The sequence below is a fragment of the Sesamum indicum genome, linkage group LG3 (assembly GCF_000512975.1).
Source record: "Sesamum indicum cultivar Zhongzhi No. 13 linkage group LG3, S_indicum_v1.0, whole genome shotgun sequence".
Taxonomy (NCBI): domain Eukaryota; kingdom Viridiplantae; phylum Streptophyta; class Magnoliopsida; order Lamiales; family Pedaliaceae; genus Sesamum; species Sesamum indicum.
The window spans coordinates 21,375,281-21,391,612 of record NC_026147.1 but is presented as its reverse complement, the minus strand read 5'-3'; the positions used below and the strand labels follow the sequence as shown (position 1 = coordinate 21,391,612).

General features: G+C 33.4%; 2 protein-coding genes across 2 annotated transcripts; both read left to right on the top strand.

Moving 5' to 3' along the window:
• LOC105159084 (transcription factor bHLH74) lies at positions 8,711–12,507 on the top strand. The gene is made up of 8 exons (XM_011076027.2): positions 8,711–10,444; positions 10,545–10,763; positions 10,855–10,920; positions 11,012–11,080; positions 11,560–11,631; positions 11,722–11,862; positions 11,951–12,032; positions 12,121–12,507. The coding sequence occupies exons 1-8, from the start codon at positions 9,899–9,901 to the stop codon at positions 12,141–12,143; spliced, it is 1,218 nt and encodes a 405-aa protein (XP_011074329.1). The 5' UTR covers positions 8,711–9,898; the 3' UTR covers positions 12,144–12,507.
• Positions 13,957–15,581, top strand: LOC105159271 (F-box/FBD/LRR-repeat protein At1g13570-like). The gene is made up of 4 exons (XM_011076280.1): positions 13,957–14,751; positions 14,846–14,917; positions 15,016–15,198; positions 15,261–15,581. The coding sequence occupies exons 1-4, from the start codon at positions 13,957–13,959 to the stop codon at positions 15,579–15,581; spliced, it is 1,371 nt and encodes a 456-aa protein (XP_011074582.1).

The window sequence follows — 16,332 nt, the reverse complement described above, 5'->3', positions numbered from 1 at the left end:
TGAGGTTGCTCAAAATGTGGAGGATGCAAGTATTGTGTGTTGAGACTTAAATTGGAGAACAAACCTCCTCTCTCTTTGTGGACTTATTCCTTATTCATTTATTGAGTTGTCCTCTCTCTTTGTGGACTTATTCCTTATTCATTTATTGAGTTGGGTTTTCTTCATGTGGTGGTTTCAAAAAATTTTATTGTTATACATTTAATATCCTTGTGTGATTTTACAGAAACCACATTCGTTTATGTTATTAACATCATCATCTTTGCAGGTGTATCATAGAAAATATGTTGAAAAATTTATATTATACAACAATGAATTATTTCATTTATGAACTTTGAAACTAAAATGCTATATGCTAAAATGTTGAATAGTTGTCTAGATGCCAATTTAATTTTTTGTGAATGGATTAAGGAAATACATCTTTAATGATCTAATTTTTTGCATTATACACGTTATATTATTTTTTCAGAAAGAGTTAAAAATAGAAAAAATTATAGTACAATACAAGAGTTCTTTAAGTTAATTTATTCACCATTACCCTTAGTGTACCCTATACGAGCACGTTGATATGTGAAACTCAAAAAATACATTTTTAGCATTGTACTTTTGTGAAAATACGAGTTTTTTATTCTTTGTTTAGCACTATCCTTAAAACACCCTGTAGCACCCTCTGATGGTACTCAATTGTATCTCCCCTAAGTATCATACTTACAGTAAACTCTAATTTATATATACAAAAATATGCACATAATACAATTCTTGTTGAATATACATACGTAATCTCATCATTACAACAAACACAGTTAATTTCTCATCTGGAAGATTATAAATATATATATATATATATTCGCAAATAAAATACCACAAAATGAAACTATTATAATTAGTTCACACGTCATATATGTTCTTAATTTGTATTTATATATTTCCAAAATGTGACTTCTATTTTACTGATGGGTGAAGAAAAAACTACGTATTGTCGGTAGACCTCATAAAATAGGATATCTATTGAGCTGCAGAATCTGCAAAAATATGTTGAATCTTATAGTTATCTAAGGCAATAGAAATAACGAGAGCACCATTATGGGCTTAATGAACTCCCTGAGTATTATTAAGTCCAAAGTTGATCGTGGGATTCTTTGCTGGTGCTTTGTGGTCAATCTCCATCATGATTTGGGCAGCACGATCATGTGTACGCCTAGATTTCATGGAGTCCCATCCGTAGGTCTTCGACTATCATGTTTATCACCTCTTTGGCCGGTGTGTTATCGTGTTTTGCTCCTTAGTAGGAGCCTTATCCTTATGGCGCTCGACACTGCTTCCTAGAGGGATCAACAGGTTGATCCTCATTTCTACGGGAATATCTATGGCTAGAGCATTTCTCTTGTAGTTCACAATGCCAATTTTTGTAGATGTAGTCCTTTAGGTAACCAGCTTGGATGAACCTTTCTATCTTCTATCTTAGTTGGCGACATTTATTCGTATCATGTCTGTACTTTCTCTAGTATTTGAAAAGTATATAGATGTGGGAAGTTGTGGTCCTTCCTCAGCACCCTTAGACCACTACAAAATAGGGTGTTTGTTTATGGCCATCAGCATCCATGTTGAGCTAGTGATAAGTGGGGTGAAATGTTCGGTGCTGGGTCAACGGGATTCAACTATCCTCGTGGTTCTCTTCTATTTCTGAGAGAAGAGGTGGCTTCATAATCCCATCTTTTATCATAGATGTGCTTAGCAGGGAGTGTGGTGCCATTATAAGCAAGTTGGTGCTAGGGCATCTTGAGGTGAGCAAGGAGCTCTTCCGCCATAATATCTGCACTAAAGGGAATACTCGCTCTAATAGCGGGGCCTCCTTCCTTACCTGTTGACAGAGTTCCACCACTTCTTTCTTGAGAGAACTCTAGATTTATGGAGGTTCGTGATTGGCCCTCTCCTTGCAGACGAGATCAACTAGTGTAGGTTCGTCTTGCTGGAGTTGGTCATCGGTTCCTCGATTTCCTTGTGTGTTGAGCCTCTCCTGGTGAGAAGATTGTACTGCTCCCTTGGCTTGGGAGCCCCGAAGGGCTGAGTTGACGGTCTTGCGATGAACTGGAAAAACTGCTAGAGGAAGAGCGGGTTGGTTGTAGAAGACATGCTTGTCGGATCAAGAGTGAGAGCAGGGGTGTTGATATCCCTTAGTGTTTGTTCTGGAAGTGGAACTAAAAAACCTGCTGCAGCAAGGAGAGAAATGTTTCCTTAAAAAAAGCCATTGTCACATCCATTTTCAAAGTTGGACATTTCTTACATCTCTAGCTCAAATATCCCACAAATGGCACCAATAATGTGTACCAAGATCCAACACATCACAATGGTTGAAGGATCTTCACTGAAAATGAGGACTAACCTACAAACAGTTCTGATGCTTACGTGGATCTTCACTGAAAATGAGGACTAACCTACAAACAGTTCTGATGCTTACGTCAATAATGGATTTACTGAAGAGATAATTGAAAATTTTGAAATAGCATAAGAGTAATAATGAAATAGTTGAAACGACTTGACAAAGTATCAATTTAAAGTGGGAATAATGTTGGAGAGCGAAATAGGGCGAGAAGCTTACTGAAAATCAAGAGAAAAGACTAATTACATGAATAATACTTGATTCCCTCATGAATGCACAATGACCTTTATTTATAGGCCGATGAAGAGCAAATTTAAAAGTTGTAGCAACTTGTGATACATCGTTAGAAAGCTGCATGGTTAGATTACTAATAAAAAAGGAACAGATTGCTATTTGGACTTAACTTTAAGAAGTTATGACTATTTGACCAGTCATGTCAGTCAAGCCTACTTATGCATATTTCATTTACCTACTAATACCAAGTCAGCCACCATCACTTTAGGAGTTTGTTGAAAGTTTTTTGGCATGATATGTCTCATGGTGTTAGAAATACGTATAACTTGTCATCTCTAATATTTGTCGAGTTATCCTATTGGATTTGGCTTATTAGCCTGCCATGTTAGTATAATAGATGGACTATGGACATGATACCTTGCTCATGGGCCATTTGAACTAGGCCTGCTCGACCGATTATTTGTATTAAGTCTACTAGTTGGATGTGGCAAATTTGATGCATATGTATAAAAAATTTATAATAATTAAATATTATTTGATAAAAAATTTTACTATAGGAAAAATGATAATATGAAAATAATTATGATAAAGACTAAATAATTTTGTGAGAGAATATTTAAACGTAAGAAAATGAGAAAAAAGTTATCAACTAAAAATAAATAACTATTTTAAAAAAGTAGTTTTTTCCACTTGTAGATAGTGGATATATGAGAAGTTAGTGAGTAGAAAAAAAAAGGCATACTAAAATAAAAAAATACCAAAAAGATGCTCTCCTTTAATATACAACATAAGTACTCCATTTCAAAGGTTTCTTCTTCTTTTCTGTTTCATTTTAGTAATTTATTTTAGGAAAAATTGCGTAAAATCCTCATGTGTTATGAAAATTCAGCTAAAAAGCCATGTGTTAAATATATAGGCAAAAAAAATCCTGTATTTTTTGAAATTCTGCACACGCTCCTCTGGCCATTTGTTTTACTTAACGGTATTTTTCTTAAATTTCCGTTATACCCTTGTTGATATAAATTATTGTTATTATAATGATTGTTGGATCTTTTATGATTGCATCAAATCCATAGGATCTAATCAACTTTTAATAGCCATCTTCAATAAATAAAATTGAACGGTCCAAATTTTGTGTATTTTAAAAATGTATGTTACACATATATATACGTACAATTATGTATATGTATATGTATAGTTGTAGATGTCGATGGAAGGCCGTCGCTCCACCTCATGCCTAGATCTGGGTGGCCGACGATGCTCGTATCCGCCCAGATCGATCGTAGAAATAGGAAAATTTTCAATTTCTTTTTTTTAAAATAAAGTTGGGCTCTCCTATGGACTTTGTATTTTCAAGCATTACTTGCATAAAAAATCAATAAAACATTCTCACTACTTTTGAAAAATATGGAAGCTGAAACTAAATATAAAAACATAAAAAAGGGGCTATAATTTGCTTAATGTTTACTATTATTTTATGCAATGAATCTAACTCGTCTTTGTTGGTGGAATCCATGCCTTTTTGTGCACAATTTTTATTTCATAATATTTGTTTACTTTATGGAGTGTCTTTAACATGATTATTAAAAAAAATATTAAATATGAAATTCAAAGGACATCATATGCCCCCACCAACAAGGCTTTCGGCCTCTAAGTTTAACTCTCTCATAAAAAAAAATATGAACTGAGTCTAAATTATCAAATCGTGTAACTTAAATTATAAACGTACGGCTCAACTTTTATCATTTAATATTTTCGCAATAAAAAACTTTCATTATTATAATATAATATATAGAATAAATACAATTTTATTTTTACTCGATCCATATATGAAAAATCGTTATTACATCATATAAAAGAGAAGTAGGAATTTGGGGGATGGCTGAGGAAACGTGGGAGTGGTATTAAAATGATTATTGTTTAGGTAAGTCTGAACATGATGGAGGAAGATGAGATGCGAAGAATACTAAACGATCATCATGCTTCGTTATTGTTTTCGATTTCTTAAAAGCAGTCCCACCCCCCCCCCCCCCCCCCCCCCCATCCCAATCCCGTCAATCATTGCTTCTCTTCCGCGCATGCTTCCGTTTCAGTTATTCATCGATATGGGTTATGATTTACGACTCACTAACATGGAGAATTACATTAAGAGGAAGAGAACGACAAAACTTGGGAAAATTATAATCCGAGTCGGGTTTAGCTAGACATCTAAATCAATTGTACAGTGACTATAGTATATTTGTCATTATATTAATATATAATTTAAAAAAATAATTAATTACATATCAAGTATATATGATTAGTTTGATTCGACAAAACTTTAACCACCAACTAAGAATTGTTTTCAGAACTTGTGAGAGTTTTAGATTTGTTGTTGCGATGATATAACGATTTTAGTGTAATAAAGAGGCAAAATGATGGGGAGTAAGGACCACATCGTACATGAAAAGAAAGGGGCATTTGAAGGGCATGGCATAGCTCAGGCGTGATGCTGTCTGTGCCTCTTTTATATTTGCTTCACCTTTACTGTTTATTATTTAATATTACGTTACTTAAATATTTCAAGTACTACTACTATATAATGTTCACTCGTCTCATGATTTGGGTTATTTTCGTTTTTTGTTTTTTTATGCATATGATTCATTACAGTGGTGGTACTCAAATATTAAATGTTGATTGAATATTTAAAGGAATAAACGAATCAAAATTTTAATATAGAAATATGTACATGCTCATATTTATAAAATTTAAATATACAATTTTCTGATTGTGAGACTTTAATCTTAATTTCTATATGATTGATACAAATTGTGATTTTTCATTTTGCAGGTGATACGAATTATGATTGAGAGTCTTTATTCAAAACGTGGTTAATATATTATTTTACATGTTAATGATACGAATGAGAGTCTTAGATCATAAAAATAAGATTCTTGTTCAAAATGTATGACACTACTTTTTTACACGTTAATTTAAATTTAAAATTTATTGTGAAAATTGTGTGATTTGTGTTTATAATCATATCTCAAAATAATTTTATATATAAAATATCATTATATAAATTATCACAATTACATATAGTGTGTAAATGAATGAAATAAATTTAAAAATTAAAAAAGTTGCAACGATGAAAAGTCACAACATTGTCGCTAACCTAAAGTCATGATTGCCTCCCTACGTGCAGGTTTTAACGGTTGACCATGACTCCAGAATAAAATTTCATTAGCTCTCAGCAGACTCTCATCCCATGTGCACGATCACGATGTGACTAGGAACCAGTCCACAGTCACGTTGCAAAAACTCTACTAAATACTTGTGGGAGTATAAAATATTTTTCAACTCATAAGCTATGTAAATTCTATATGTCTCTCAATGCAAATGAAAAAAGTTAATGTCCCTTTAAATAGTTGTAATAATTTGACCGTTATAAAACATTAAGTGACCTAATTAAAATCATAATATTATAATAAATTCAATCATAAATAGACCACATAAATATATAAAATATAACAGTTAAATACTTATTAAACCTTATAAAATTACAATTAAATCATTATAATAATAGGGCCATAAACCTCAAATAGATATCAGATTAAACTGGCAAATTAAGATCAAACAAAGTGTTGGAAATAATTTGACAATGTAAAAAATTTTAAAGCTTATTTCCAACAAAATCTTATTATAATTTCTGTATAATTGATGCGAATTATGACATAATGATTTCTATTTAATTTGTATCTAAGTGCCCACTCTCCATCGAATCTACTAAATAAATTTGACAAACGAAAAGTCTATAAAACCTAACCCAATTAGTGAAATTGAGATACTTTAAAATTATGGTTTGAATCCCATTAACAAGTGAGATGTTACTATATTTTAATAGTAAGTATTGATTAGATATAAATATTTAATATTAATTATTAGTATTTGATTGTTATAATTGTCTGTTGTTATTAGATATAAATATTTTACTTTAATAATTGTACTGGATTCATTTAATAAATAATACTTTACTATTTTCATTTAAAAAAATAAAAAAACCAAAACTAAAAAATCCTTGTCATACTATCTCATGAAAAGCAATAAAAGTAGCAAAAAAAACAAATGGGCACCGACCAATAAATTATTCCGTTTTCATATAATTAATAATAATAGTTTGTCTCGTAAATAAAACCTTAAATTATAATGATTGAATAGAAATAGATGGATGTAGGATGTAGATGTCGAATCTAAGCCCACAGACTGACAACTTACGTCTTCTCTCTCTGTCTCTCACACAGTCATCCTAATTTTTCTCCTTTTGCTATTCTTATTTTCCCAGTGAAGCAATAGCTGTGGAGCTCTACTTCCGTACTAAATTATTATTATGGTTTTATATTATATTCCTTGTACTCCTCAATTATTTAATGTAGTTTGAAATTACAAGAATTAAAATGTTTAAATCAGTAACCAAAACATGTTATATATATATATATGGATTGTTTTTGTGTTGCTGACTTAGATATGCATGTACTAAACGTTTGTGGCTAATGAGGTGTAGTGTAGTCGGCAAAATTGAAATTCTATGATTATAAAATTGTCACTCACCCATTTGTAGTCGTTATTCTATTTTAATAGTAGTTATATATCGGCTCCTTTTATTGTAGTTGTCGATTAAGTATCAATATTTGATATTAATGATTAGTATATATTGATTGTTATGATCATGAATAATTCAAATTATAATATGATTATAATTGATTTAATCGAAAAAGTATCGAGAGTCGTGGCGTGACATTTTTATTACAGATTACCTAATTAAGAAGAAAATAATTTTGGGATTATATTTGATTTTCTTTTTATTCTTGTTCTATCATATGACAAAATTTATCTCTCTCAAACAAAAATTAAAATAAAAAGTAGTCGAGTTTGAAATTCAAAACTCCATCCATTTGAAAAAGTCGACTCTAGTCTGTTTTTGAGACGGTGAGGTCTTTCATTATTTCAATTAAGATTAAAATTTAAACATATGTTAGAACATTCCAAAAGGTAGAAAAATAATAAGATCGCATCTGAACGGAAGAATTTAAATTTGAGAAAGGATTTAGAGTAAGAATTTACACAAATATAGCTCAAAAAAAAATTAAAAAATTTCAAATATTTCATCCAGACGGGTTTAATGAATTTGTAATTCTCATTTTCAGATCGATGAATCCAAACATGACATCAGATAAAAGATTTGGGACAAATAATTTACAAGGATAACTAAGCTGGGTCTCATAGAATTTTTCGACAGCTAATGGAAAGAAGACTTGAATTTCCAGCAAGATCACAGCCTTGCAAGTTTATTGACCAGAAAATTAAGGTTTGACCAACAATAGTAGTTGAGAGTTAAGACATTATAATATTACTTTGTTTTTTCCTTTTCATTTAATTAGAAAAATGATTTATATAGTAGAGTATAGACAGCTACAGCTGGAGACTGTACGAGGACAATGAGGTAAAATTATGTGAATGAGATTCCCTATTCCTTGTGTTGTGAGGACCAAAGCTCCAAAGTAAAAGAAAAAGACTGCTCTGACAACCTCAATTTATTAACACATCTTCATATTTTATCAACCAAAAATGGGAAAAAACTACTCAAAATATTCATCAATGCTCATACCCCATTTCCATATACTACCAATTGTTCAAGAATTATGTGAATTGTCTCAATTTCTTTCACTTTCACAGCCAAATGTATATATAAACACAAATTTGATCTAGAAACTATAATGATCTACGCATTTGGTGTATTTTCAATATGCAACTTGTCAATGCATGCTTTTTTTCTAAGATAAAAATGAAATATGTATAAAAAAAAAAGGAAAAGTATTCATATTAACGAGACCCGTTTTTTCTTTTATTTGTTTTTCTCATGACTATAAGTTCCCATTATGAAATCTTGATGAAAAATAAATGAAATTAAAAGATTTGGAGGGGCCATCAGGGATGTATATGATGTGCCACTATTATGAATGGTGGACCTGAACAGGTGCATAATGAAGGTTGTCAAAAAGAATTGTTTGGTAATTAGTTGGCACTGAGGAAAATGAGTGTGTAACAGCAAAGAGGAGTCTGTAAGAATAGTTGAGTTGGCAAATGTGTCAGTAAAAAAACAAAACAAAAGGTTGTCAAGAAAGCTTGGTGTTCAAGAGAAGAACCTCTCCCATCCATGATAAGATCAGACCAAAAGCAAACTTAGCTTATGATATAAATATTTGGGAAATTAAAAAAGAAAAAGAAAGATTAGGTTGTGTAATAATTTAACCTGCAAGAGCAGTTGGCAGTAGTTAGTCTATCTTATAAAATCATGGAACCTGTTAACTTGGGCAGGTAAAAGGGTAGCTTTTCTTTTTTCTTATTAATCTGTGTGTGTCTGATCACTCTTTATATGGTGCCCATTTATGTACCTAAGTGCACATTGTTTGTTGTTGTTGTTGCGGGGGTATTTGTGAAGTGGGAAATTTGATGCTTTCTTCGAGTTCCCAGTTGGTGAATTTTCTCTTTTGTTGTAGAATTGAAGCAAGAATATGATGCTGTTGAGGGTACTGAATAAGCTCTGTATAGCTGTTGTTGCTGCTCTGAGAGTCTGCACGTATTCTGTTTGTTTATAGTTCAAGCAGAATTGGGTGCTTTTCTGCTACAAAATTTGAGTTGCCCGTACTGAGAATATCACAAAGGGGTCCCTGGAATTTTGTTTTTCTTGGATTCTTGTGGGGTTGGTTTTAGTTTTGAGTCAAAGCTTCAAATCCAGCATCTGGGATTGGGAACTCTTGTTTTCGTTTGTTTAGGAGTTAATCATTCTTGCAGATTAGTGTAAACTCCATAAATCCTAGTAAATTTGTACTGGCAAAAGAGAGGGGAAAAGGAAAAGGGAATCTGCTTTCTTTTCAACAGGAGTCTGGTGAGCTGTTACTTAGCCAATATCCTTCTTTTCTCCATTGCCTGCTTTAAGCTCTGAAAGATTCATACTTTCTTGTCTAGAGGGAATTACTTTTTCCCGTATTAGAGTGGGATTGGTTTTAGGGTTCTTAAAAGAGGAGCTGGAGCTTATTCCTTGCAGTCTTGTACATTGGATTTAACCTTTGTCTATCTGTAAGATGCTGCAATAAAGCTGCCTTGTTTCTTTGTTCCTTGTTCTATCTTGCAAGATTATTACCAGCTATTTCTGGTCAAAGCCCATATTCATCTTTAGTTGAATAGTTGTAAGAAAATTAGAGCTGGGGTGTCCCAAATTCTGGATTTTCTGATTTGCTTTTCCTGATTATGGATTCTGAAGAAATGGGGGATAGAGTATTCCAGCATAGAAATAGCAGCAGTATTCTGAACTGCCCTTCTTCAGTGATGGCCACAACTTCAATATCTGACAATGTTGCAGGAATGTCAATCTGTTCAGAGTCCATGTTCAAGCCTCCAAATGGGATAGACCCTTTTTACAGTTCTTCTGGTTGGGATCCAGTTATTTCACAGGATCAAAGTGGGAATTTCGGAAATTCTTCTATGGTTCTTCAAAATGAGTTTGCTAATCCAAATTATCCAGTTCTGCTTGAAAATCAGACAATGGGAAGCTCTTCCCACTTGGTCCATTTTCCTTCTGATTCAGGTTTAGTCGGTATGGTGCCAAAGATTCCAAGTTTTGGGAGTGGAAGTTTCTCAGAAATTGTTAGTTCATTTGGACACTCCAATTTTGCCCAAAATAATGGGGCTGGAGTGCAGAATACGGTGAAAAATGTAGAAGATGCTCAGGATCACCGCCAAGATTCAGAAAACGGGGTGTTAGGAGCTTCACCTAATGGGAAGAGGAAAAGAAAGGTATATCAATAGATTTTTCTGACTATAGCTCTTGTATGAAACTTTTGTTTTCCGCCTGTTGTCACTTTAACTCGAATAGCTTTGTTACTGTTGATTGTAGAATGTTGAGGTAGAAAAACAGAAGGATCAAACTCGGGACCTTGCTGAATTACCTAAAGAATATGATGAAAAGAAAAACTCAGGTCCAAGTTCTCGCAGTCGGCAGGCAGTTAAAGAAGCTAAGGATAACTCCAGTGGTGCAGAAGCTTCTAAAGAAAATTACATTCATGTGAGAGCCAAAAGGGGCCAGGCAACAAACAGTCACAGCCTTGCTGAACGGGTAATTTCTCGGTTTGCTAATCTTGATTTGTATTTGGAACTCTGCTTTAGTGCGCATGAGAATAAGCTAAAAGAGTGTTTTCGGCCTTTAGGTGAGAAGGGAGAGGATTAGTGAGAGGATGAGATTGCTGCAAGAACTGGTTCCTGGCTGTAATAAGGTAATTGGATGAGATATAATTTTCGACTTTTGTAATTCCTGAGCAGTTGGGCTAATTTAAATACTGAGTCCTGGTATTTCTAATTTTGAAGATTACTGGGAAAGCGGTGATGCTTGATGAGATTATCAACTATGTCCAATCACTACAACAGCAAGTTGAGGTATGCATTTGTGACGACTTAGTCCAAGAAACCCCATCTTGGCTAGTTTTTTAATATATATTAATTGTGAATGAACTGCCTGACAACTTTAGTCTTTCGCGCCTGGAAACATTAATGTTAAGGATATCTAATTTAGCAGGTCCGCATATTTCTATAGGCACTGATTCTTAACTAAGCACTCAGTCTGAATTGATATCCATTAGTTTGTTGTTTCATACCGTACTCCATGTTAAATGCTATACATACATTTTGTGCGCATCAGCGAAATGGAATGCAACAAAACCACCAAATAAGAATAGCTGCCAACTGCCACGCGCTAGGCACTAGAGTCGAGCTTCTGATGCTTCCCTGAGAAAGTGATTCTATTTATTGATTGCGTGGAAAAAATTGTGAATTCCGAAGCTATGTGCTACTGTTGCCAGCATTTGTACCATTGCATTGTATTATTTCATTGAGATGAGTTTATTTTCTTGTTCCAGTTTTTGTCAATGAAGCTCGCGACAGTAAATCCAGAGCTCAATGTGGATATAGAACGGCTATTGTCTAAAGATGTACGGCAAAATTTAGCTCACTGAGCATAAACTTATTGAAATTATATCATTTGATAACCAACTTAACATTCTTCTTGGCACATTCATTAGATTCTTCACTCTCGAGGTAGCAATGCAACAGCACTTGGAATTGGTCCAGGACTGAGTTCATCTCATCCTTTCCAGGGTCTACCCCAGGGAACCCTCAATGCTTTCCCAGGCACAGCTCCACAATTTCAGTCCTTACCTCAGGTATCATACTCAAAAGAACTCTCCGCCTTTTTTCTTCGACCGCTTCCTCTTATCAAATCTTTGACACACTATATACACATTTCTTCAGAACTTGTGGAACAATGAGCTCCAAAATATTCTCCAAAATGGATACGATTCTAATCCCTCTGTTGGCAGTTTGGGGCCAAGCGGTAACTGTTCAGATCTATTTGCCTTTTACGTCATACTACGTTCTCATTTTTACCCAATTCTCAAGGTGTGATCGATCATGTTGTGCAGGGCTGTCAAAAATGGAGCTGTAGAGTTTGCATGAAACACTGGAAATAATTGTTTCCTCTAACTGAAAATTCAAGCACTTGCCAACTGGAGATTAATCTGTGCTAAACAAAAACACAGAAAAGATTTGTAAACTTGTGTTCTATTCAGAGTTGTATAGGTTCCAATTATTGTCATTTACTCGCTGTTCTTCGAATTTTAGCAGAAGAAAATTACTGTTTTAGATTCAGAAGATGATATACATCGGTGACGAATATGGTTGATGCCGATGATTGATGTTTCTCTGGTGCAAATCTTTAGTACAGAATTGTGTGTAGCTTTTAAACTATGGTATTGGAAGGAAACCGTTGACAAGAATTTTACTTGTAAATTGCATTTTGTCCAAATTTATTAGATTGTTATTACTACTCGGGTAATTTAAGCTTGAGTTCCGACATGTGTTCCTTTTAGAAATGAAAAAATATGATTAAATGAAATTATAATTTAAAAATGAGATGCATATCGTATTATACGTATTGGTGTGAAAACATTGTCTAACACTAGATTTATGAATAGGGTTAAAATAGTATGCTCATAGTAAAAAAAAAAATATAATTATATTTACTATATTATATGATTTTTAAATGGGGCTTAGTATTATCTGTTTATAGAATTATAATAGTAATAATAGAATAAATAAAACAGAAGAACTCAAGTTGCACTCATAGTCATGAAGGCGCGAGCTTAAAGATTTTGAGTTTGAATTGAGCCTCAATTCATGATACTTGTGAGCCAGGTCGATTCAATTATTACTGGAGTCGAGTCGGGTCGGGTCGGGTCGGGTCTGCCACCTGAGGTCACTACTGATTGCTTTATTTTCAATTTATAATGTTTTATCAAGACCCTGAACATTGCCTTGTGGAATACGAGAAGATGCAATATTTACATCATGTATTGAATTTAATTTGAATATACATCTCCATTTTTTGGAAAAAGAAAAAGTATGGAATACTAAACGATTGTGATCTTAACAACAATTAGAAGAAACAAAATGAAAGCCTCATCCTGACTTTTCAGTTATTAATACTTTACCACTAATTCAGCCATATATTATTATATATAGCTAGGGATAAATTCAAATTATCCCTAAAATATTGGAAAATAGCAAAAAAAACTCCTAAAAGAATAGGGCAACGAGCCTCTCCAATCTTTTAATAAAAAAACATATTACCCCATCTGCTGGATTGTATAGTTCACTCGCCCATTTTGCAATTGGTTTTGCTATTTTGATTTGTAGCCCATTACTTTTATCCCTTATATTTTTCAACTTTTATATTTAGTAATTAAGGATAAAAGTCATCAGTTACGGATCAAAATAACTAAACCAATTACAAAATGGACGAGTGAATTATATTGTCCAGGAGAGTAATATATTTTTTTTATTAAAAAGTTGTGAGGCTCTTTGCTCCTCTTATTAAGCACTAGTGGGCAACGAGGTTAGATTGGTCCTAGATTTGCCCACTATCAATTGCTACAAAACTGCAAAATCCCTCTCAGTTCCCTTATGAATGTGGTGGCTGGAGATGATTAACGTACTCTGTTGCATGCGGCATTGGACATCTTTTCGAAATGCAAACAAAGTAGCTACGAACTAATAACAAACTCTAATAAATTTGAACCAAAATGTAATCTTGAAAATGAAGAATACCAAATAGTGTGCATGGAATACTAAGAGATTTACATCTTAAGAGAAACAAAAAGCCGCCTCCCGACTTTTCAGTTTTTTATTAATACATTATTGGCATTACAGCTATATATAAATACCCCTCCAGACTCGAAAGCCTTCACATTCAGGCAAGTATGGGAGGGTGTGAGGGCGATAGACTTAGCAACCTTCCACGTAATATCATGGATAACATTCTTAAGTCATTGTCTGTGGTTGAAGCTGTGAGGACAAGCATACTCTCAAGAGAATGGCGGTATAAATGGGTAACTATTCCACATCTCTGTTTTAATTGGAAAACTTTCCCACCAAAATCAACTCAAAAGTACAAACCTTCGTCCGTCATCTATCAAGTATTGTTACTTCACAAAGGGCCTATAGTCAAGTTCTCACTCAAAACTGGTTATCCAGTGATTTATATTGATCATCTTGACCAGTCCCTGCAATTCTTGTCAAATCATCCCATAGAGGAACTCACACTCGACTATCACCCGCTACGCCCGATTTCTCACTTTCTATTTGCTTTTGAGCATCTCAAACATCTGTATCTCGTTGATGCTGCTCTTAGGCCTCCTCCCACCTTCAAAGGATTAGGTAGGCTTGTAACCCTTCACCTTGAACAGGTCTACTTTTTGCCTGGAGAGTTGAAAAAGTTTATCACTCAATGTCCAGTGCTCGAGTGTTTGAATTTGATAGACACTTGTGACGCATATAGATGGTACGAGCTTCAGAATATTGATACTCCTAATCTCAAGTCCTTCTATTTCTCAGGCTTCTTCATACTAATTAACTTTAAAAATGCACCACTCCTTACTGAGTTGTCAATGATGTCTTCGTCATACGGTGTTAATGACTATCAGAATGATGTGATCGAGTATGTCGATCCATTTGGTGACATCGCAATGCTGGCGTACGATGACCCCTTATTCGATGTAAGGGAGTTGATTTCCACCCCTCACCCCCCCCCCCCCAAATATACTTGTGTTTTTAACTCCACTAATCTCTCATTTTCTTTTCCAATATAAGTCTCAGTTGATCGAGTTTCTCAATCGACTTTCTTCCATCACAAGACTGGAGTTAGATGGCTGTGTTCTCTATGTAAAGGAAGTCGATTTTATAATTTTTTTTTAAATATATGAGTTTCCCCAACTAAACTAATCTCTGATTTTGTTTTACTTTTTCTCATTTTGTTTCAGGTCTTGAGTAGATTTGGCCTGCCACAGAAACTTCCTCACAACCTTAACTTTCTACATTTTCTTTCGTTTCCAAGAATTTCGTTTAGTTCCATATCAGAAGTGAGTTGTGCAGTTTGCTTGATCAGAAGCTCTCCTAATTTGCGGAGTCTTGAAATTACCGTAAGTGACACCACTATTTCCAGGGTATGCATTTCCTTCTTCAAATTTCCTCGTCTCAGAACCTTATACTTATGATTCAATTATAGTTATCAACCAGCTCAGATGTGCCGGAAATGAAGACAACCGCTGAATTTCTGATGAAGATGCAAAAGGAAGGTGAATTTCCTGTCATGAGTCGGCTTGAGTATGTGAAGATTGAAGCACTCTCAGGCTTGGAACCCGAAATGGAATTCGTGAAGCTTCTCCTGTCAGCTGCAACTGTTCTTAGTAAACTTGAAATCTGCTCCATATATTCAGGAGCAGGATCAGAAGCGGGATCCAAGATGTTCAATGAGTTGTTGAGTTTCAGACCATCATTTCCGAACGTCCAATTCATATTAGAACATCTTAATCTTAATCCCATTTGAAACATTGTTTGCATCTTTTATTATATCCGCTAAAAAAACTCGCTCAAATTTTCTTTTATGAGTTTTATATTTTGCTTTGAACACGAGACAATGTACATCGATGAAGAATAGGGTCGCCCAAGATGATTGATCATGTCCATTGAATATAACAATCTAATATCTTACAATTAAAAATTGAGATAAAATTGCTCTCTTCCTCTAAATTTTAGTATAATTACGTATAAATCTCTTATAATTTAATAAATTACATCTAGCTCCCTTTGTCTAAGAAATAGGTTCTTTATTAGTCAAATTTTTTTGAATTTATTGATATTAATAAAAAGTTGAATGAAAATTGCTATTTACTGTTCATTGATTTAGAATTGATTATTGCAAGTAAAATATTTTCTTTTTATGTTTAAATGGTGAAGATAAACTCGCTTACATGCGTGAAGATGTGTGAGTATAATTTTGTTATAAAAACTTTTATTTGATTTGCAATAAATTAATTATAAATCAATAGGGTTCAAGTATAATTTTTATTTATTTTGTTAACATCAATAAATTCGGTGAATTTGACTTAACCTCAATAAAAGTAAATATAATTTTTTAAATTATAAGGAGTTTATATGTAATTATACTAAATTTATCCCTTTTAAATTAGATTACCAAACACATTTTTTTTTCAATATCATATAAATTTTCAATATCTTAACACATCAAGAATTTTTTAATAAGTAATCGACATGTGTTGTTTTTAATTTTCTGCTTT

What these genes read in the sequence shown, in the direction of transcription:
- LOC105159271 (XM_011076280.1), top strand. Translation starts at nt 13,957, where the DNA reads ATGGGAGGGTGTGAGGGCGATAGACTTAGCAACCTTCCACGTAATATC. An exon ending in ACGATGACCCCTTATTCGAT is followed by an intron (nt 14,752 to 14,845) that starts GTAAGGGAGTTG and finishes TTCCAATATAAG; the next exon opens with TCTCAGTTGATCGAGTTTCT. An exon ending in TAGATGGCTGTGTTCTCTAT is followed by an intron (nt 14,918 to 15,015) that starts GTAAAGGAAGTC and finishes ATTTTGTTTCAG; the next exon opens with GTCTTGAGTAGATTTGGCCT.
- LOC105159084 (XM_011076027.2), top strand. Translation starts at nt 9,899, where the DNA reads ATGGATTCTGAAGAAATGGGGGATAGAGTATTCCAGCATAGAAATAGC. An exon ending in CACTACAACAGCAAGTTGAG is followed by an intron (nt 11,081 to 11,559) that starts GTATGCATTTGT and finishes TTCTTGTTCCAG; the next exon opens with TTTTTGTCAATGAAGCTCGC. An exon ending in AATTTCAGTCCTTACCTCAG is followed by an intron (nt 11,863 to 11,950) that starts GTATCATACTCA and finishes ACATTTCTTCAG; the next exon opens with AACTTGTGGAACAATGAGCT.